Source organism: Vidua macroura, chromosome 27 (genome assembly GCF_024509145.1).
Source record: "Vidua macroura isolate BioBank_ID:100142 chromosome 27, ASM2450914v1, whole genome shotgun sequence".
In the NCBI taxonomy this organism is placed as follows: Eukaryota; Metazoa; Chordata; class Aves; order Passeriformes; family Viduidae; genus Vidua; species Vidua macroura.
In genome coordinates, this window is record NC_071597.1 from 3,153,828 (window position 1) to 3,177,295 (window position 23,468).

The 23,468-nt window shown below is 55.9% G+C and overlaps 1 protein-coding gene across 1 annotated transcript; it reads left to right on the forward strand.

The window, feature by feature from the left end:
* The first annotated feature begins 20,964 nt into the window (after positions 1-20,964).
* Positions 20,965-23,057, forward strand: EPOP (elongin BC and polycomb repressive complex 2 associated protein). The gene has a single exon (XM_054000414.1). It carries the CDS (start codon positions 20,965-20,967, stop codon positions 22,951-22,953), a length of 1,989 nt encoding a protein of 662 aa, XP_053856389.1. The 3' UTR covers positions 22,954-23,057.
* The last annotated feature ends 411 nt before the right edge of the window (positions 23,058-23,468 follow it).

The window sequence follows — 23,468 nt, forward strand, 5'->3', positions numbered from 1 at the left end:
CCTCCCTCTCCATCATCTGCTGGAGATGAATCTCAAAAAAAAAAAAAAAAAAAAAAAAGAGAAAAAACCCAAACCCCATCATTTGCGCAGATTCTGAAAGTGGAAGCGAGCGAGGGGAGGGGGAAGGGATAAAACAAAAATAAAATAAAAGCAGCTGACGGCAAAGTTTCATTGTGCCCGCGCTGCCACCGAGGAGGGCTCAGCCTGAAGAGCCCTCGAGTCCCGCAGCACCTGCAGCGGCACGGGGAGGGAGGGAGGGGAGGGAGGGGTCTCAGAGCGCTCACAATCCTCGTGGGGACAGATTTGGGATGTCCCCAAAGCCTGGCGGGGATGGGGGTGCTGGCTGGGGGGGGTCAGAGCCCCGATTTGGGGGTTTGGAATGGGAAGAATCCCGCGGAGTTTGGGGAAACGGCCTCGGCTCTGCACCCTGGGGAGCTTGGGGCTGGGGTTCTGTGGGATCAGGGAATTTCATGGGATCAGGGAATGATTTGGGCTGCAAGGACCTGGAGGATCCTCTCATCCCAGCCATGGGGGATCCTCTCATCCCAATCCTGTGGGATCTGCTCATCCCAACCATTCAGGATCCTCTCATCCCAATCCTCTGGGATCTGTTCATCCCAGCCCATGAGGAATCCTCTCATCCCAGCCATGGGGGATTCTCTCATCCCAATCCTGTGGGATCTGCTCATCCCAACCATTCAGGATCCTCTCATCCCAGCCATGGGGGATCCTCTCATCCCAGTCCTGTGGGATCTGCTCATCCCAGCCATGGGGGATCCTCTCATCCCAACCCTTCAGGATCTTCTCACCCCAGCCATGGCCATTCCCTCTCCTCCTGTCCCTTGGGATCACAGCCCGGCCCCCACGGCTGTCCCCTCCTGTCAGAAGGTCCCTCCCGCTCCCGCTTTTCTCCAGGACCAACATTCCCACTGCCTCAGCCACCCCTGGAGCTCCAAACCCTTCCTTGTCCCTTATGGAGACCCAGAAGGTCCCTCCCGATCCCGCTTTTCTCCAGGATGAACATTCCCAGGGACAGGGACGTGCCACACCGGCCCTGTCCCCTCCCCGCCGTGGGGACGCGGCCATGCCACGTGTCCCCGGTGTCCCCGGGGCGCGGAGGACACAGGGGATCGATGGCGACAATCGATGGCTCCAACTGAACGCTGCCCTGATGGCTCTGCCCCGCCGAGGTGGCCCTGGGGACCGGGGGGGGACACTCTGGAGCCAAGGGCACCCCACTGCCATGGGAAGGGTGGGAATGGGGGAATTTGGGGGAATTTTGGAGGAATTTTGAGGGAATTTGGGGGAATATTGGGGAATTTCGGAGGAATTTGTGATAATTTTGGGGAAGGGAAGGGAAAGGGAAAGGGAAAGGGAAAGGGAAAGGGAAAGGGAAAGGGAAAGGAAAAGGAAAAGGAAAAGGAAAAGGAAAAGGAAAAGGAAAAGGAAAAGGAAAAGGAAAAGGAAAAAGGAAAAGGAAAAGGAAAAGGAAAAGGGAAAAGGAAAAGGAAAAGGAAAAGGAAAAGGAAGGAGGGAGGGGACAATGTCAGGGGACAGAGGTGCCACCCCTCACCAGGGTGTGCAGCCAGCCTGGATCGGGTTCATGCCCCGGGCTCAACCCCTGCCCAGCAGGGAGGGGCCTTTATCCCCCCTTTTCCTAAAAGGAAAACCACATTTTGGGGGGAAATCCGCGGTTTTCCCGAGTGGGGCAGTGACACCCACGCCCGCCAGTGTCCCACAGCTGCCAGTCAGTGCCAGTCCCCAACCAGGGCTGTCCCCACCCGCTCCTGTGCCTGGAGCACCCCCAGACCGCCACCAGGACATTCCATAGAAACCAACAATTCCAAAAAACAAAAATGGGTGACATCCCTCCTTGCCGAGAGGCACAGAGCCACCAAAACCCCGCTGTGAGCGCCCTGCCAGGCCGGGGGCTCCTTCGCCGCCACCCCCCCCCCACCCCTCGAGGGGTCCCAGTCCCGCCCAGCAGCTCCCAGTGGGGAGGGGGCTCCTGCCAGGGGCACCGAGCCGCTCCCGGGGGCGCTGAGCGTTGCCGGGGCAGCCTGGCGGGAGATAATTAACGCGTTGGAAATGAATTCCTCATTAACACCAGGCAACAGGCGCCGCTGGGGCTGGAACGGCCCCGGGGCTGCAGCGCCCTGAGCCCCGCCTGGGTTTGGGGGGGACAGGAGGGGCCTTGAAGCCCACCCCCCCCCTTTCCCATGGAGCATCCAGAGGGGCTGGGGAGCACCTGCACCCCCAGATGGCGGAGCTGGGGCTCTGGGGATCGCAGGATGGGACTTTGGGGTCCCTGGCACTGAGCAGGGAGGGGCTGAAGCCCCTCCCGGTGCGGGACCCCTCCCCTGAGGTGTGACCCTCGCGTCACCCCCGGGGCCGCCGGGAAGGGGCGCAGCTCCCGAGGGCCCCGCCGCCGGTGCCGGCCCCGTTCCCGGCTCCCAGCCCAACTTCCCGGGGACTTGGGTGCCCGCCGGGCGGGTGCCAGGCTGGGTGGGCACAGCGGCACCGCCGCCCGCCAGCCCCCGGTGCCACCCGCGAGAACAAAGAGAGCGGAGAGAGCGCGGGGCGAGCGCGGAGCTGCCCGCGGCCAGCGCAGACAAAGGGACCCCCGCCCGTGTCGCCGTCACCTCCGCGGGGCTGGCACGGGGCAGGGCGGCAACCCCCGGAGCGCCGCGGAGGCTCCGCGAGCCCAGGGCCGCCGACCTCCGGAGTTATTTTAAGTTTCCCTCCGCGCCTCCTCCCCTCACGCCCCAGCTCAGCCCGGGATGCGCCAGATTGATTTATTTATATATATATATATATATATATATTTTTTTTTTTTAATTTCCCCCCCCTCCCCGTGCTGCGAGGATGCTGAAATGTCGCCCCGGTGGCCACCCCGGTGGCTCGTGCTGGCCTTTGTGTCTCGGCACAGGGGCTGGGGAGGAGGGAAAAGCGAACGCAGCAGGTGAGGGAGAGCCCACGGCTCCCTCCGCCAACAAATCCCGAGCCCGGCCTCTCCCAGCGCGGCTCGGCCACCAAAACATCCCGGTCCAAGCCCGGCCAGGGCGGCTGGAGCGGCCACGGGCACAAAACCCCCCCCGTCCGAGCACCCCCAGAGCCCGCGGCGCTCCCACCTCCAGCGGGGCAAACAACGCCCCCAAAAAGCAGCACCGACCCCCACAAGGGCGACCCTGCCGTCCCCAAGGTGGGGCGGGGGGGGTCACCGTGTCCCGCCGCTTGCCACCCGCCTCACCGGAGCGGCCACCAAAACTCCGGCAGCGCTAGCCAGCATTTTGTACCCCCCTCACCCCACCCCGGGCATCGCCGGCGACGCGGAGAAAAGAAAAGGGTGGGGAAGGGTGGGGGGGGGGGGGGGGGTGGGGGGGAGAGAAAAGGAGGAAAAAGGGAAGCAAAAAAACCACACAAATAAAAAAAAAATACCTGCTACTTAAGAATGGATGCACATAGTGAGAGTGACATGCCTTGGGAGGGTGAATTCCCCATTCCTGGCTCGCCGAGGCTGCTGCGCTTTCGGGCTTTTTTGGGGTGCTTTTTCCTCTATTTTATTTTATTTTATTTTTTATTTTTCTCCCTCCTCCTCTCCTTTCCTGCGGGGAGAAGGGGCTTCAGGCCCGGCCGAGCACGGGAGGAGCGGCGGCGGCGGCGGGCGGCGGCGGCGGCGGGAGTGGGCGCGGGGGAGCGCGCCGGGAGCGCGCCCGGGCTGCGCGTGGGAGAGCGCGCGGCCCCGCGAGCTCCGGGAGGCAGCGAGCGGGGAAAACACATGAGCTCATGGTGGAGCCGTGGGGAGGGGGCACGGCTGCCCCCGGCCCCGCTCTGCCCCTCCGAGGCCTTCTCTCTGCCCCTCCTAAAGCGTTTTTTTTTTTTTTTTTTTTTTTGGTGGTGGTGTTGGGTTTTTTGGGGGTTTTTTTTTTGGTGGTGTTGTTGCGGGGTTTTTTTGTGGGTTTTTTTTTTTTTTTTTTTATGCTGGTGTGTTGTTGTGTTTTTTTTTTTTTTTTTTTTTTTTTAATATTTTTTTTTCCCCTTTATCCGCTGATTTGCCGGCAGCAAATCGGCCGCGGCGGCGCGCGTCGCCGTCGCCGGGGTGACAGCGGGGACCCGCGGGAGCGCGCACGGGGACGGGGAGGGAGCGGGGACGGGGGGAGGGAGGAGCCGCCCCCGCCGGGAGGTTTGAGGGTCGCCGGGGGGTGAGGGGGGTGAGGGGATGCTGGCGGGGTCACCGGGGCTGGCGCGGGGTGGGGGACAGCGGTTGGGCTGTCCCCGGAGGTGGCGCGGGCTGAGGGGTGGCTTTTGGGGGAAAGGAGCGCGGGTCTGTGGTGTGAGCGCACCTGGGCAGGTGCGGGTGGCACGGGCACCGCGCTGGGCCAGCTTGCCACGGATCCTGGCTACCGTGGCACCGGGGCAGGTGCCAGCCGGGACAGCGGTGACAGAGGGACGGGGGGACAGAGGGACGGGGGGGGGGGGACACAGCCGCTGTCCACCCACCAGGGTGGGGACACAGCCATGGGGGGCTCAGCCCTTGATGCCACCGAGGTGGGGGACGCGGTGACAGGGAGCGCCCGCCTGGCAGTGCCCCTTGCCTTGGGGACACGCCCAGTGCCACCCACCCGGCGGGGACCCAACCCTGGGGGTTCAGGGGGGGCTCAGGGGGGTTCAGGGGGGCTCAGCGGGGGCTCAGGGGGGTTAAGGGGGTTCAGGGGGGCTCAGGGGGTTTCAGGGGGGGTCAGAGGGGGTCAGGAGGGGTCGGGGGGTTCAGGGGGATTTCAGGGGGGTTCAGGGGGATTTCAGGGGGGTCAGGAGGGTTCAGGGGGATTTCAGGGGGGTTCAGGGGGATTTCAGGAGGGTTTCAGGGGGGTTTCAGGGGGGTTCAGGGGGATTTCAGGGGCTGTCAGTGGGGATCAGGGGGTCTCGGGGGGCCCAGGTGGGCTCAGGAGGTGTCGAGGGGGGTGGGCAGGCTCGGAGAGGAGCCGGAGGGGGCCCGGGGGGGCGGGCCGGGGTCAGTGGCAGGGTCAGGACTCCCCCCCGGAGCCCCCCCGCCCCCGTGGCTGCATTAACGGCGGAGCCGCCCCCGGGGCTCCATTATGGGATCGGGCAGGGAGCGGGGCCTTTTCCGGCCCAGCGCGTCCCCGCGGCCGGCGGGGGGGGACAGACGGGGGGGGACACGGGGGGGACACGGGGACAGCACCCGCTGCAACGTGTCCCCATGTCCCTGCCCTGGGATGGGCACGGGCAGCTCGTCCTGTGATCCTGGGTGGACCCCACAACCTCCCAGCGCCACCCCAAAACCCCCCCAGTGCCACCCCCATAACCCCTCAGTGCCACCCCATAACCCCCAGTGCCACCCCATAGCCCCTCAGTGCCACCCAAAACCCCCCCAGTGCCACCCCATAACCCCTCAGTGCCACCCCATAACCCTCAGTGCACCCCATAGCCCCCCAGTGCCACCCCATAACCCCTCAGTGCCACCCCATAACACCCCAGTGCCACCCCATAAACCCCTCAGTGCACCCCATAACCCCTCAGTGCCACCCCATAGCCCCCCAGTGCCACCCCATAACCCCCAGTGCCACCCCATAACCCCTCAGTGCCACCCCATAACCCCTCAGTGCACCCATAACCCCTCAGTGCCACCCCATAACCCCCAGTGCCACCCCATAACCCCTCAGTGCACCCCATAACCCCCCAGTGCCACCCCATAACCCCTCAGTGCCACCCCATAGCCCCCCAGTGCCACCCCATAACCCCTCAGTGCACCCCATAGCCCCCAGTGCCACCCCCATAACCCCTCAGTGCACCCCATAGCCCCCCAGTGCCACCCCATAACCCCTCAGTGCCACCCCATAGCCCCCAGTGCCACCCCATAACCTCCCTGTGCCCCCATCTTGGTGTGAAGACCAAATTCCCCCCCCGGCATTGAACCCCCTCATGAACCCAAGCCCTGCTCTCCCGGAGGTGCCACCGGGGAATTCGGGCCTCCTGGTGCCAGGGGCCATCCCATCCCCTATGGGGCCATCCATACCCCATTGGTCCATCCCCCCATCCTATGGATCCATCCCACACCCCACGGATCCATCCCACACCCCGCACCCCACACCCCACACCCCACGGATCCATCCCACACCTATGGATCCACCCCATGGATCCACCCCACATCCCACAGATCCATCCCCACCCTTTGGATCCATCCCATGGATCCACCCCACATCCCACACCCCACACCCCATGGATCCATCCATATCCCACAGATCCATCCCACACCTCACACCCCACGGATCCATCCCCCATCCCAAGGATCCACCCCACACCCCACGGATCCATCCCACACCCTATGGATCCATCCCACAGATCCACCCCACACCCCACATCCCACGGATCCATCCCCCACCCCACGGATACATCCACCCTATGGATCCATCCCATGGATCCACCCCACACCCCCACACCCCACGGATCCATCCCACACCCCATGGATCCATCCCACATCCCACAGATCCATCCCCCATCCCACGGATCCATCCCACACCCCATGGATCCATCCCCCATCCCACAGATCCATCCCCCATCCCACGGATCCATCCCATAGGGATGCAGAGGAGCAGATCCGGGGCGATCTGGGTGTCCAGCCCCATCCCATCCCAAAAATCACAACCCGGAAAGGATTTGTGTTCCCTCAGGCTCACCCCAAACCCCTCAGCCCTGAGCAGGGACAGGGCCAGGCCCCTAAATGGGATTCAGGTATGAATTTCTGTCCATCCCATGTCCAACCCCATCCCAAAAACACAACCAGGAAAGGATTTGTGCTCCCTCAGCTCTAAATGGGAATTCAGGGGTGAAATTCCCCTGAATTCAGGGTGTCCAACCCCATCCCAATCCCATCCCAAAATCAGGAGCAGGGAGGGATTTGTGCTCGCTCAGGCTCATCCCAACCCCTCAGCCCTGAGCAGGGCTCTGCAAATGGGAATTCAGGTTCTGTAAATGGGAATTCAGGCTCAGTAAATGGGAATTCGGGCTCAGTAAATGGGGAATTCGGGCTCAGTAAAATGGGAATTCAGGTTCTGTAAATGGAATTCGGGCTCTGCAAATGGGAATTCAGGTTCAGTAAATGGGAATTCGGGCTCAGTAAATGGGAATTCAGGTTCTGTAAATGGGAATTCGGGCTCAGTAAACGGGAATTCAGGTTCTGTAAATGGGAATTGGGGTTCTGTAAATGGGAATTCGGGCTCAGTAAATGGGATTTCAGGCTCAGTAAATGGGAATTCAGGTTCTGTAAATGGGAATTCGGGCTCTGCCAAATGGGAATTCAGGTTCAGTAAATGGGAATTCGGGCTCAGTAAATGGGAATTCAGGTTCTGTAAATGGGAGTTCGGGCTCAGTAAATGGGAATTCGGGCTCAGTAAATGGGAATTCAGGTTCTGTAAATGGGAATTCGGGCTCAGTAAATGGGAATTCGGGCTCAGTAAATGGGAATTCAGGTTCTGTAAATGGGATTTCAGGGCTGCAATCCTGTCCATCCCACCCCAAAACCACAACCAGGAAAGGATTTCTGCTCCCCCAAGCTCAGCCCTCCTCTCCCTCCTCACCCTCCCTCTCCCGGAGGAGTTTCCCGAGCCAATCCCGATCCTCTCCCGAGCTCTTCTCGCTGGTTTTTGCCGCAGCTCCTCACGGATCCCTCCCACCGCCATCTGTCCCTCGGCAGCGGCTCCGCGTCCCCGCCGGGCCCGGCCCGCGCCCCCCGCTCCCGTTTTTACCGCTCCCAGTCACGCTCCGTCCCTCGCAGCCCATCCTGGGAATTCGCCTTTTCCAACCCAAACCCACCCGGACTCCTGCAGGAATGTTCCTCTGGCAATGCCCTTAATCTGTGGTGTCACCACCCAGCCCCGCTCCTGTGGGGGTCCTGCCTGCGATGCTGGATCAGTATTGAGCCTTTTCCATCCCCATATTCCCAAAATTCCTCTTATTCCTCCGTCATATTCCCAAATTTCACCTGGAATCCTGGGAAAAGTGAGAACATGTCCTTCCAATCCCCTAAATCTGTGGTGTCACCACCCAGCCCCACTCCTGGGAATTCTGTGGGGTCCTGCCTGTGATGCTGGATCAGGATTGAGCCTTTTCCATCCTCATAGTCCCAAAATTCCTCATGTTCCTTGCTCGCATTCCCAAATCCACCCGGAATCCTGGAAAAAAATCCACCTGGATTCCTGGAAAAGTGAGAGCATTTCCCTCCCAATCCCCCTAAATCTGTGTTGTCACCCCGCTCCTGTGGGGTCCTGCCTGCGATGCTGGATCGGGAATGAGCTTCTTCCCAAAATTCCTCACGTTCCTCAGTCATATTCCAAAATCCACCTGGAATCCTGGGAAAAGCCAGCACATTCAGCACCCAATGCCCTAAACCTGTGGTGTCACCGCCCAGCCCCGCTCCTGGGAACCTGTGGGGGTGCTGCAGTGGTGGCAGCGCCCCCGGTGGTGGCAGTGCCCCCTGACGGTGCCCCGGTGGTGGCAGTGCCCCTGACGGTGCCCCCGGTGGTGGCACGTGCCCCTGACGGTGGCCTGCTGGTGGCAGTGCCCCGGTGGTGGCAGTGCCCTGGCAGTGCCCTGGCAGTGGCAGTGTCCCAGCGGTCGCAGTGTCCCGAGGGTAGCAGTGTCCCGGTGGTGCAGCACCCTGGTGGTGGCAGTGCCCTGAGGGTGCCCTGGTAGTGCGGGTGCCCCAGATGGTGGCAGTGCCCCGATGGTGGCAATGCCCGGCTGGTGACAGTGCCCTGATGGTGGCAATGCCCTGGTGGTGGCAATGCCCTGATGGTGACAGTGCCCTGATGGTGGCAATGCCCTGGTGGTGGCAATGCCCTGATGGTGACAGTGCCCGGGTGGTGTCCTGGTGGTGGCAGTGCCCCGGTGGTGGCAGTGCCCTGGTTGTGGCAGTGTCCCAGCGGGTCGCAGTGTCCCGAGGGTAGCAGTGTCCCGGAGGTGGCAGCACCCTGGTGGTGGCAGTGCCCCTGAGGGTGCCCCTGGTAGTGGGGGTGCCCTGATGGTGGCAGTGCCCCGGTGGTGGCAGTGCCCTGGTTGTGCCCAGGTGGTGACAGTGCCCCAGTGGTGGCAGTGCCCCGGTGGTGGCAGTGCCCCGGTGGTGGCAGCGCTCCGCGGTGTCCCCTCCCTGTCCCCGCCGCTCCCGCCGCTTCCCTGCGGGCATCGCGGAGAGGGAAAATCTCCATTGGCAACCGGGGACAGAGGGGACAGGGACCGGCAACCGGAGCCGCCGCTCCGGCTCCCCTGAGCCGGACACTGCCACCCCTCGGGGGGGTGACCTTGGCCTAGAATTCCCAAATTTCCTGGAAAACGGGGAATTTTCACCTCTTTTAACCCCCCGAGGGAGGAGGATGGGATGGGAGTGGTCCCAGATTTCCAGGTCACATTCCCGGGCTAGGGTTAAGGGGGAGGAATTGTCCCTCATCAGCCAAAACCCGGGATTTTCATCCCAAAACGTGGTGTGGGCAAGGGATTGTTGGAGCACAGTGGAGGAGGAAGAGGACGGACAGGAAAGGGGGGAAGGGGAACAGGAAAGGGGTGGAAAAGGGGTCGGGAGGGTCCAATGTCCTTTCCAGCCCGGATTTGTCACCTCTCTGTGCTCCGTGTGACACTTTGATCCCTAAATCCCCCCAGAATTCCATGATTTCCTCAGCACTGCTCCATGGGGTTTTGGCCACTCCAGGGGTAGCCCCCAGAGTCTGGAATTAATGGGGACAGAGCTGGTCCTAAATGGGAACAGATCCTGGGCACTAATGGGGACAAACCTGGCCATAAATGGGGACAGATCCTGGGCATTAATGGGGACAAATCCTGGCCCTAAATAGGGACAGATCTTGGACATTAATGGGGACAAAATCTGGCCATAAATGGGGGACAGATCCTGGGCATTAATGGGGACAAACCTGGCCATAAATGGGGACAGATCCTGGGCATTAATGGGGACAGAGCTGGCCATAAATGGGGACAGATCCTGGGAATTAATGGGGACAAATCCTGGCCCTAAATGGGGACAGATCTTGGACATTAATGGGGACAAACCTGGCCCTAAATGGGGACAGATCCTGGGCATTAATGGGGACAAAATCTGGCCATAAATGGGGACAGATCCTGGATATTAATGGGGACAAAATCTGGCCCTAAATAGGGACAGATCTTGGACATTAATGGGGACAAACCTGGCCATAAATGGGGACAGATCCTGGGCATTAATGGGGACAAAATCTGGCCATAAATGGGGACAGATCCTGGGCATTAATGGGGACAAAACCTGGCCATAAATGGGGACAGATCCTGGGCATTAATGGGGACAAACCTGGCCATAAATGGGGACAGATCCTGGGCATTAATGGGGACAGAGCTGGCCATAAATGGGGACAGATCCTGGGCATTAATGGGGACAAACCTGGCCATAAATGGGGACAGATCCTGGGCATTAATGGGGACAGAGCCAGGGAAGAGACCCCAGCTGCTTCCCAAGGCTTTGGGATTCCTCCCGGCAGCCCTAAGAGGATTTTCCCAGGGGAAGGAGCAGCTTTGGGGGGGTGACCGAGATTTCCATGATCCCACAGGAAATCCTGTGCTGACCCCAAACTGGGCTGGCCACGCTGGGCTCGATCCCTCCTCTCCTCTCCTTCCCAGGAACAGGCAGGAATTGTGGGATCTTCCATGAGAACAGATCCCCCCAAAACCCCTGGAACGGCCTCAGGACATTTTGTGAAAAGCCAAAAGGTTGGGAAATGCACCTGGATCCCCCCTGTGACAGCAAGGACAGGGACAGGGACACGGGAATGGCCTCAATTCAGGGGTGACCCCCCAGCCCCAGGGGTTCTGGATTCCTCCCAATCCTGGGATCCCTCCCGATCCTCAGATCCCTTGCGATCCTCGGATCCCTCTTGATCCTGGGGTCCCTCCTGGCCCTCGGATCCCTCCTGATCCTCTGATCCCCCCCAGAATTTTGTGGGATTGGGTTTTTTAAGCCACATTTGGGTTCCAGCTGCAGCCGGGAGCAGAGCAGAGCCCGGGATGGGCTGAGGGTCCTTCCTGGAGCTCCCCAAAAATTCCACCCTGGGAACGAAACAGCTCCAGGCAGGATTCGGGAGAGCGCTGAGGACAAACAGAGGGCGCTGATCCCTCCGCCCCGTGCTGAGTCACCACGGCAAATTTCAAAAGGGTAAAAGGGGGGATGAAAAGCCGGGGAAAAAAAGGATGGAAAAGGAGAGATGAAGGCGGGAAGAGCCGGCCCCAGCCCCAGGAGAGCGGCGGAGCCGCGGCATCGCCCGCCGTTGCCATGGAGACGCAATTTGGAGCTCTGGTGCGCTTTGCAATCCTCGCTCCCCCCCTCTCGGTTGAATTCCCGGTTTTTATTCCCGGTTTTTATTCCTGGTTTTCATTCCTGGTTTTTATTCCTGTTTTTTATTCTCGTTTTTATTTCTGGATTTTATTCCTTGTTTTTATTCTGTGTTTGCAGCCCACGGGGCCGATCCAGGTTTGGGGTTGGGAGGGGGGGCATGGACAGGTTTGGGGGGTGTGGAGGAAGGGATCGGGATCCCCCTCTGGATCAGCCACCCTGGAGGGGCAGTGTGGGGTGGGGGCAGGGAATTCCAGCGGGTCTCCAGCCCCAGTATCCACATCTTGAGATTGGGAAATAGCCAGGTCCCAATTTCCTGGATGCTATCCCAATCCTTGTATTCAACCAGACGGGAATAACCCTCCTCGGGCTGGGTGGGTGCTGTGCCCAGCCCCATCAGCCCCTCCTGACCGTGGGAAATGTCCCAGGAACCAGAAATTCCTGGATACCGTCACATTCCTTGTGCTCATCCCATCCATCCATCCATCATCCATCCATGGATCCATGGATCCATCCATGATCCATCCATCCATCCATGGATCCATGGATCCATGGATCCATCCATCCATCCATCCATCCATCTTCCATCCATCATCCATCCATCATCCATCCATCATCCATCCATCCATCCATCCATCATCCATCCATCATCCATCCATCCATCCATCCATCCATCCATCCATCATCCATCCATCCATCCATCCATCCATCATCCATCCATCCATCCCTCATCCATCCATCCATCCATCATCCATCCATGGATCCATCCCATGCATCCATCCATCATCCATCCATCCATCCATCCATCCATCCATCATCCATCCATCCATCCATCATCCATCATCCATCCATCATCCATCCATCCATCCATGGATTCCATCCATCCATGCCATCCATCCATCCATCCATCCATCCATCATCCATCCATCATCCATCCATCCATGGATTCCATCCATCCATCCATCCATCCATCCATCCATCCATCCATCCATCATCCATCCATCCCTCCATCCATCATCCATCCATCATCCATCCATCCATCCCTCCATCCATTCCCTCCATCCATCATCCATCCATCCATCCATCCATCATCCATCCAATCCATCCATCCATCATCCATCATCCATCCCATCCATCATCCATCATCCATCCATCCATCATCCATCCACCCATCCATCCATCATCCATCCATCCATCCATCCATCCATCCACCCATCCATCCATCATCCATCCATCATCCATCCATCCATCCATCCATCCATCCATCCATCCTCATCCATCCATCCAATCATCCATCATCCATACATCATCCATCCATTATCCATCCATTATCCATGGATCCCATCCCAGATCCTTCCCATGCTCCTCCCCATCCCCTCCTCCCTGACCTTGGAGAAGACCCCACCATCCCGGATTTCCTGCCTGCCATCCCTTTCCTCATTCCCCACCCATCCCAGACCCTCCTCGGGCTGGGTGGGCCCCGCCAGCCCCTCCCAAGGAACCCAGGATACCCCAAGAAATCCCAAATCCAGGTCACCCCCCGTCACTTCCATCCCTGAACGGCTCCACAGAATGTCAAAATCCTGGAATTATTCCCTTGGAGAAGTCCCCAAGAGCCGCATCCTGAACATTCCCAGGAATTCTCCCTCCCCACCCCTGTCCTTCCAGCGCCCGCCAGGGGAGGAATTATCCCTAAAATCCAACCTGAAGCTCCTCCAAGGAAAAATTCCCAAAGTTTTTTGGGAACTCCTGGAGCAGCCGGGCTGACATTGCCACCGTGTGGGGACGTGGCGGTAGCACCGGCGAGAGGAAAATACCAAATTCGGATTATTTTGGGGTAAATCAACGCCGGGATGATCCCGGGATGGGATTTTCGAGGTTTTTTATGTCCCATTGGACAAGAACAGATGGGCTTTCCCAAAGGATTCCCATATTTTCACCAAAAAAAAGAGACATTTCCACAGCATTCCCATATTTTTCCCCAAAAAAGAGGGACCTTTCCAACAGGATTCCCATATTTTTCCCCCAAAAGAGGGACTTTTCCACAGCATTCCCATATTTTTCCCTCCAAAAGAGGGACCCTTTCCACAGGATTCGCGTGTTTTCTCCCAAAACGAGACCCCTTTTCCCAGGATTCCCACCTTTCCCCCCCAAATGGAGGGATTTCCATAGGATTTCCAGGCTTTTCCCCAAACGGAGGGATCTTCCCACAGGATTCCTATGTTTCACCCCAAAAGGAAAATGGGGAATTCGGGCAAATGCAGGAATTTCGGGATGAATCTCCGCTCCCTGAACATTCCCTGTTATTTTGTCCCCAATCCATCGTTTTTTGGGATCAAAACCTTTCCAAGGCTTCCCATCCCAAGGGAAGCCACGATCCTTTTAGGGCCGAGTCCCTCCAAGTGGGATTTTCCCATTTTATCCCCAAAACCCCCATTTTGGACAAGAAAAACCCCTCCCCCCTCCCTTCCCCGCTCTTCCTGCTCTTCCCAAATTCCCGAAAACTCCAACTTTGCATTTCTGAGCGCTCCGGGGTTGCTTTGGGGTCAGCGGGGTCACCGCGGGTCACCGAGCAGCTGCTCCGGCTCTCAAACCCCTGGAAAATCCCAAAATCCCGGGAATTTGGGAGAATCCATTCTCATCCCGAATAAACTCCTCAATCAGCTGAAATACTTGGGAAAAAAAAAAACACCAAAACAAAAAAAAATCAATCAAACAAACAAAAAAAAAACAAAAACAAAAACAAAAACAAACCCAAAAAAACCAAAACCCAAAAAAAAACCCCAACCAAACAAAAAAAACCCAAAACAGGAAAAAAAAAAAAAAAAAAAAAAAAAAAAAACCAAAAACAAAAAATGGGATTTTTCCCACCCTTTTAGGGTTTGGTCACCCCAAACTTGCTACAGTTTCAAAACATTCCAAGGGGGTTTTAAATTTATTTTAAAATTTACCCCAAATATTTTTATTTTATCCCAAATCTTTCTATTTTACCCCAAATTTTTCGGGGGGATAATTTTTTTTGCTTCCCACAAGAAAAGGGATTGGATAAAACCATTCCCTGCAATGGGAGTAATTCGATTGGGGTGGGATTCATTCATTTCTAATCCCATTTTTTGGGGTTTTCCTGGCAAATCCGTGTATCCTCCAGGATTTCTGCTGCTCCGGGAATTCCCCCACCTCGGCTTTTCCCGGGTTTTGGGGCTGATTCCCGATTTCCACACGGATCTCACTTTCCTCGTGGGAATGAGGGATTTGGGGCATTTGTGGGGTCAAAGCAAATTTTTGCCCCCATGCATCCCCCAAAGTCTCTTCTCCCTAAATCTTTTTGGGATTTCTTCCCGTTTTGGTGTCCTGGCACCAGGCCCAGCAAGAAAGGAGGGAAAATCCCGTGGGAATTCCCAGCCGGAGGCTGCGGGATCTGCAGGAGGGGGAGTGGAGCTGATCCCCCTTTCCCATCCCACCCCATGGAGCCCATCCCATCCCGTGGATCCTGTGAATCCCTTCCCACCCCACGGATCCCATCCCACGGATCCCATCCCATGGATCCCATCCCATGGATCCCATTCCATCCCATGGATCCCATTCCACCCCATGGATCCCATTCCACCCTATGGATCCCCACCCCATGGATCCCATCCCATGGATCCCATTCTACCCATGGATCCCCACCCTATGGATCCCCATCCCATGGATTCCATCCCGTGGATCCCACCCCATGGATCCTAGTCCACCCTATGGATCCCCACCCCATGGATCCCGTCCCATCCCCTCCCACCCTATGGATCCCATCCCATGGATCCCATCCCATGGATCCCATTCCATCCCATGGATCCCATTCCACCCCATGGATCCCATTCCACCCTATGGATCCCACCCCATGGATCCCATTCTACCCCATGGATCCCACCCCATGGATCCCATCCCATCCCCTCCCGTCCTCTGGATACCACCCCACGGATCCCATCCCATGGATCCTGCCCCATGGATCCCATTCCACCCTATGGATCCCCATCCCATGGATCCCATCCCATGGATCCCACACCATGGATCCCATCCCATGGATCCCATCCCATGGATCCCACACCATGGATCCCATCCCATGGATCCCACCCCATGGATCCCCATCCCAGGGATCCCATCCCACCCCATGGATCCCATCCCATGGATCCCATCCCATCCCCTGCCATCCCATGGATCTCATCCCATGGATCCCCACCCCATGGATCCCATTCCGCCCTATGGATCCCCCACCCCATGGATCCCATCCCATGGATCCCATCCCATGGATCCCATCCCATCCCCCTCCCATCCTCTGGATCCCATCCCATGGATCCCGCCCCATGGATCCTATTCCACCCCATGGATCCTATTCCACCTCCCCATCCCATGGACCCCAATCCCATCCCGTGGATCCTGTGAATCCCTTCCCATCCCATGGATCCCATCCCATCCCCAATCCCACAGAACTCCCAGATCTCCTCCTCCTCCTCCTCCTCCTCCTCCTCCTCGCGTTCCCTGCACGTCCCTGCCAGGAAAATCCACACCAGGGAGGATTTTTTGGGAATTGTCCCACCTGGGAATTCTGCCCCTCTTTCATCCCCAATCCCCCTCTCCAGGATGGGAAGGGAATCCCCGCGCTCCCGACCCCCAATTTGGGGCAATCTCCAGGAATTTCCTCTTTCCCGGGATCCGAATGGCCGAGGGAGGAATTGCCCCGGGAATATTTCAGGTGTTTTCCTGTGGCCTGGGAGGGTTGGGAATTGGGCTGGGCTGGGAATGTGAGAACATAAAAATGCATAAATATTCATAAAAATAAATATATCTATAAATAAATTAATGTATAAAAGCATAAGTGTATCTATAAAATAAATTACATATCAATATAAAAAATATAAAAAATAAAATATATAAAAATAAACATTAAAATAAATAAAAATAAAAATAATATACAAATAGATAAAATTATAGATATAAAAATATATGAACAAATACACAAATGCAGAAGTGCAGAAATACCCAGATCACACACAAATAAATACCCAATTAATAAACATAAACATTCCAATATTCCAATATTTTGATATTCTGATATTCAGATATTCCAATATTCAAATATTCAAAGCTTTGGATATTTGGATATTCCAATATTCAGATATTCAAACATTTGGATATTCCAATATTTAGATATTCAAACATTTGGATATTTGGATATTCAATATATTCCAACATTCAGACATTTGGATATTTGGTTATTCCTGCATTTTGATATTCCAATATTCCGATATTCAGACATTCAGATATTCTGATATTTGCATATTCAGATATTCCAATATTCCCATATTCGGATATTTGGATATTCCAATATTCCCATATTCGGATATTCCAATATTCAGCTATTTGGATATTCGGATATTCCAATATTCCCATATTTGGATATTCAGATATTCCAATATTCAGCTATTTGGATATTCAGATATTCCAATATTCCCATATTTGGATATTCAGATATTCCAATATTCCCATATTCGGATATTTGGATATTCCAATATTCCCATATTTGGATATTCAGATATTCCAATATTGAGCTATTCGGATATTCCAATATTCCCATATTTGGATATTCAGATATTCCAATATTCAGCTATTTGGATATTCGGATATTCCAATATTCCCATATTTGGATATTCGGATATTCCAATATTCCCATATTTGGATATTCAGATATTCCAATATTCAGCTATTCGGATATTTGTATATTGAGATATTCCCATATTCAGATATTGGGATATTTCAGATATTCAAACATTCCCATATTCAGATATTGGGATATTCAGATATTCAAACATTCCCATATTCCCATATTCAGATTCCAATATCCCGTATTTAGATATTCCCATACTCAGATATGCAGATCATTGGAATTTTTGGACATTCCAAGACAGACACTTCCAGATTTTCAGGCTGTAACTCATTCCTCAAAAAAATTCCTCCCCAGGGATGCCTTGGTGGGACCCCGGAACATCCCAATCCTTGGCTCCAGGCCTAAAAAACCCCTAAAAGAGCAAAAAACCCTAAAAGAGCAAAAAAAAACCCTAAAAGAGTAAAAAACCCTAAAAGAGTAAAAAACCCCTAAAAGAGCAAAAAACCCTAAAAGAGTAAAAAACCCTAAAAGAGAAAAAAAAAACCCTAAAAGAGCAAAAAAACCCTAAAAGAGCAAAAAAAACCCTAAAAGAGTAAAAAACCCTAAAAGAGCAAAAACCCCTAAAAGAGTAAAAAACCCCTAAAAGAGCAAAAAACCCTAAAAGAGTAAAAAACCCCTAAAAGAGCAAAAAACCCTAAAAGAGTAAAAAACCCTAAAAGAGCAAAAAACCCTAAAAGAGTAAAAAACCCTAAAAGAGCAAAAAAAACCCTAAAAGAGTAAAAAAAAACCCCAGCTAAGAGTGAGCAGGGAGGTGAAGGGGACACAGAGGAGACCTGTGGCAGGAATGCTGGGAATTCGAGATAAAATGAGTTTATTTGATATTAAAATGAGTTTATTCGGGATAAAAAACGCGTTTATTTGGGATAAAAACGCGTTTATTTGGGATAAAAATGAGTTTATTTGGGATAAAAACGCGTTTATTTTGGGATTAAAATGAGTTTATTTGGGATAAAAATGAGTTTATTCGGGAAGCACCTCCCGCCCGTGCCCTGCCCACTGCTGTATAAATAGAATATATCAACTAAAAATAAATCTATTTAGAAATAGAACGCATTTCCATGTCCCTACAGTGGAATTCCCGAGTGGAATTTCACCCTTTTCCCAAAAAAGTCGCCTCCTGGCGCTCCCAGATTTCCTGGGAAATGGACGTCTCCGCTGATCCCCCAGCCCCCTTCCGCTCGGGGGGCTCTGGCTGCTCCCCCGGATCCCCCGCGGGACTCTGCGGAGAATTCCCGGGATTTGGAGCTTCCCCAGAGCCTTGGGGACCCCCTGGCAGGGGCAGAATTCCCGAATTTTCCTCCTCCCCGCTCTGCTCCTCCCTCCCGGCCGAGCTCAGCCCAAAGGTAAAATGGCTCTGGCTCGGTGTGGAACAGGGAATTTAACCCCAGGATTCCCAGGAAAGCTCCAGCGCCGCTGAAAAATTCGGATTTTTTTCATTCTGGTGGCCCCCAAACCCCTTTTCCCGAACAAAGAAAGATTTGGGTTTTTTTTTTTTTTTTTGGTTTCTTGTTTTTTGGGTTTTTGTTTGTTTGTTTGTTTGGGTTTGTTTTTTTTTTTTGTTTTTTTTTTGTTTTTTTTTTTTGGAAAAATTCCCTTCGGGAAATTCTCGCCTGGGGGGAGATGCGGGGGATTGGGCTGGAAAATTGGGATTTTTATTTTTTTTTTTTTTGGTGCAGGGGAGCACCCATGGCTGCTCGAAAAACGGGGAGATCCCACAGGGATCCTTTTGGGATCAGCGGGAAAAGCGATCGGGTGATCCCCGCTCGCGAATTGGAGTTATTTTGAATTTTTTTTTTTTCTTTTTTTTTTTTTCCACGCTCGCTCAGGAATGCGCTTCCTCCTCCTCTTTTCCTCCTCCTCCTCCTCTTTTCCTCCTCCTCCTCCTCTGGGATCGTTGCTAATTTGGGATCTCTCGCGCTCCAACAAACCATTATCAGCAAATTACTGATTAAAATAAAAATTAAAAAAAACCCAAACAACCCCAAAAAAAAACCCCAAAAAAACCCAGAAGAAGAAGAAGAAACCCAACTTTTCACGGCAGAGACAAAAAGGGGGCTGGGGAGGGAGCGGAGCCGCCGCTTCCCTGCCCCCAGGAAGGTTTCCCTGGGAACAGTTTTCCCCCAAAATTCGCCTCCTGAGCAGGAGCTCCGAGCCCGCTCAGGTTCAGCGGGGACCGGCCCACAAAGCGCCCCAGCGCTTCAAACGGAACTTTTCTCTTCTTTTTTCCCCATTTCCCCCTCCCCTTGCGCAAAGAGGAATCTGCAGCCTGGGGGTTTCTGTTTGGTTTTTGGTTGGTTTTATTCTTTTTTAAATTTATTTTGGTTTTTTTTTTTTTTTTTTTGGGGGGAAAAGCACCACGGGAGAGCTGCTAAACACCGAAGGAACCCTGGGATTTAAAGTTGGAAATAAAGTTTAGCAGCTCCGAGGCATGCGAGAGAATTCCCTTTTCCCCCCCTCTAGTATTTTCTTTTAAAAATTTATTTTCCCCTCCTTATTTTTATTTTTTCTCCTTTTTGCCCTTTTTGGTATTTTCCCATTTTTTCTTTTCCTTTTTTTCTTTTCTTTTTCTTTTTCTTTTTCTTTTTCTTTCTTTTTTCTTTATCTTTCTTTTCCTACTTTGTTTTTTTCTTTCTTTTCCTTTTTCTTTTTCCTTTTCTTTTTTTTTCCTTTCTTTTTCCTTTCCTTTTTTTCCTTTCCCCCCCCCCCCCCGTTTTCCCCTTTTTTCACCCTTCTTTTTCCTTTTTTTTTTCTTTTTCTTTTATTTTTTTTCCTTTTAACAAAGAATTCGCCCGGAAAGAAAAAAAAAAAAAAAAAAAAAAGACACGAAGTGAATAAAGACGATGTGCGAGTAAAAAAAAAAAGGGGAAAAAAAGAAGAATACAACTCCCTCATAACTCTCTTTTTCCACTGCTTTTCTCCTCCGCTGTTACTGTGGACGCCAGCTAATAAATACAATTAATTAGCAATTAATTAATAAGCTGCAGGATGAATTGTGGCCGAGGCGATGACTTCGAGCAAGCCGCCTAGAAGGAACATTTTTCACGCTTTATTAAAAATATTCCTCCACACACCCATCCCAGAGGAATCCACATTTGGGAAGGCGCAGCGACCTCTTCAACCAACCCAAAAAACCATCGAAAAATCCATTTAAACCGCGGAAACAAAGCGGAGGCGCCCGCGCTGCCGCCACCTCGGAACCTCGGTGATTTGGGGTTTTCATTTGGGGTTTTTATTTATTTGGGGTTTTGATTTGGGGTTTTTCCGGCGCGGGGGGGTCCCCATTGTGTCTGCGGGGTTTGGGGAGGGGGCGCGGGGGAAATTTGGGCTTTGAGGACACCCGAGGGAGCCGGGGGCGTTCCCGGGGGTGTCCCGGAGGGAACGCGGGACCCCCCCCGAGTCCCCCGAGCTTTGTCCGCTCGGGGTTGATTTACACCGATTCCCCCCCCCCAAAAAAAAAAAAAAAAAAAAAAAAAGCGATTATTTGGGAGGCGGAGGTGGGTGCGGGGCCGGCCCGGGCGATGAGAGATGTTTGACTTCTTGATTTTTTTTCTCTTTTTTTTCCCTCGCCGGGGAGGGGGCAGACGAGGAGCCGAGCCCCGAAGCAGGAATTGGGTTTTCGGGAGATGTTGCCAAGCCTCGACCGGAGCGTTTGAAAGCGAGATCGGCTTTTTTGGGGTTTTTTTTTGGTTTTTTTTCCCCCCTCTTTTCCTGGGTTTTTTTTCACCTCCCCTCCCCCTCTGGCCCCTCTCCGGAGGGATGTGTGTGATCAGCGAGTGGAAACACAAATGTCCCGATTTTCCTGATTTTCCCTGCCCCTCTTTGAAAGGGACAAAGTAAAAAAAAAAAAAAAAAAAAAAAAAAAAAGAACAAACTCGCAAAAATGTTCCTGACCTGCGAGGGCACCCTGGGGATCGTTCCGGCCACCGTGGACTACAACGTGCAAGCCCGGCCGGGCCATTTCCACGCTGGCTACCAACAGATCGAAGGGATCAGCTTGGGCTACTTACAGATCAACGGCACCCAGATGTTCGCGCTGGCCCAGGTGCTCAGCGACCTGTTCAAGGACATCCCCAGGACCACCATCAGCAAGAAGATGGAAACCTTAAAGATCAAGAGCCGCCGCTGTGACCTGGCCGAGCTGCGGACCCTCAAGGCCATCAACTCGGTGCCCACGCGCGCCGTGAAGTGCTCGCTCATCTCCAAGGCGGACCTGGAGGCTCTCTGCACCTCCTGCAAGAGCCTCCGCCGGAGGAAGAGGAGGAGGAAGAGCAGGAGAAGGGAGCAGCTGCTGCTGCCGGGCCCCGGGGAGCTCTTCCCCTGCCCGCGGCCCCCGCCCTGCAGAGCGGGCGGCTGCTGCGCTCCCCCCGGGCGGGCCGTGCCGCCCCCCGGCCCGCCGCAGCTCCAGCCCGCCCGGGGGGGGCTCTTTGCGGGTGTCCCGGCCGGCTCCCCCCGGCACCTGGCGCTGCTGCACCCCGCGGCCGCGCAGCCCTGCGCGCTCCCGGCCGCGCTGGGCGCCGCGGGCCGGCACCGGCGGGGCCCCTGCTGGCCCAGGGGGCTCGTCCCGCCCGGAGCGGGGCCCGCGGCCGCCGGGAAGGGCCGGTGCCGCGGCTTCCCCGCCTCCAAGCGCCAGGGAACGTCCGCCGGCTACTCCAGCGACTCGGACTCCAGCCTGGACCTCGCCGCGTCCAGCCCCGCCACCTCCAGCGACTCCAGCGAGGAGGAGGAGGAGGAGGAGGAGGAGGAGGAGGAGGAGGAGGAGGAAGGGGACAGCTCGTGCAGCAGCGAGGAGGGCAGCTCCTCGGAGTCGGAGAGCAGCTCGCTGTGCAGCGGGGACTCGGTGCAGAGCACGCGGTACCGGCAGGCGGCCCTGCCCCGCTTCCAGCCCCCCCGGGAGCCGCTCGGGGAGGAGCGGCCGGCGGAGCCCCCCCCGAGCAAAGCGCTGCGCCCCGACCCCGAGCTCCTCTTCCTCTCGCAGCAGCTCTGGGCCCGCACCCTGCGAGCCTCAACTTTGGAAAGTTTGAGCGCGGCCGCAGCGCCGGGGGCTCAGCCGGGGCTGTACGCGAGGCACGAGGCCTCCCCTGCCTCCTCCTCCTCCTCCTCCTCCTCCTCTTCCTCCTCCTCCTCCTCGCCCCCTCCCTCCCCGAGCCGCAGCACCCCCGGGGGGGCCCCGCCACAAAAGGAGCGCGACTTTGGGGACGCCGGAGGGAAGAATTTGCACAAAGAAAGCTCGAACAAAAGCCCCTCGTTAGAGCGGCCCCGCGGAGCCTCCCCGGGGCCGGCGCCTTCCCCCGAGCCGGCCCCGGAGCTGCGGGCGAGCCCCGCTGCCCTCGGCGAGCCCCGACCGGAGCATTTCGACCGCTTGATCCGCCAGTCCAAGCTGTGGTGCTACGCCAAGGGATTCAACGTGGACGGGAAAGGTTTGCGGCACGGCCGGGGCAGCCCGGAGCCCTGGAAGGGAGCGGAGCTGCGGTTCCAGCCCGGCGGAGCCGGAGCCGGGAGCCCCGCGGCGCTGCGAGGTCGCCGGGACGGCAGCGCCAAACGGCGGCGCCTCGGCAGGGTCACCGAGAGGCAGCGCAGCTCCTCCAAAGCCAGGCCGCCAAAAACTCCCAGGAGGAATTCCAGGAAGGGAAACGCTCCCTGCAAAGCCAGCCCGCCTCGGAATTCCTTCAGCCTGATGGGCAACTTCCCCTGCACGCCCTCGCTGGTGGTGGGCGAGGACGGGGATTTGTGCCCGGCGTCGTCGCTGGGTGGCAAAAACTCCTGGGCGCTGTCCAAGACGCACCCGCTGTGGCGGTGGCACCTGGGGGGCAGCGCCATCCCCGTGCCCCCCAGCCTCAAGTTCCGCGGAGGGTCCCTGGAGGGTCCCTGAGCAGCGCGGGAGCGGACCCAGGACGGCGGGAGGTGCCGGGGGCCGGGAGCGGCGTCACCGCAGCCCCGCGCGGGGAACGGGCTGATCTGGGGCCGCGCGGGGCTTTGGGGCCGGTCTGGGGCTGATTGGGGCCGGTCTGGGGCTGATTGGGGCCGGTTTGGGGCCGGTCTGGGGCTGATTGGGGCCGGTTTGGGGCCGGTCTGGGGCTGATTGGGGCCGGTTTGGGGCCGGTCTGGGGCTGATTGGGGCCGGTTTGGGGCCGATCTGGGGCCGGTTTGGGGCCGGTCTGGGGCTGATTGGGGCCGGTTTGGGGCCGGTTTGGGGCTGATCTGGGGCCGGTTTGGGGCCGATCTGGGTCTGATTTGGGGCCGATTTGGGGCTGATTTTTGACCCAATTTGGCGCTGATTCGGGGCCGATTTGGGGCTGGTTTGGGTCCGACTTGGGACTGATTCGGGGCCACTTTGGGGCCGATTTTGGCCCCGTTTGGGGCTGATTTGGGGCCGATTTGGGGCCG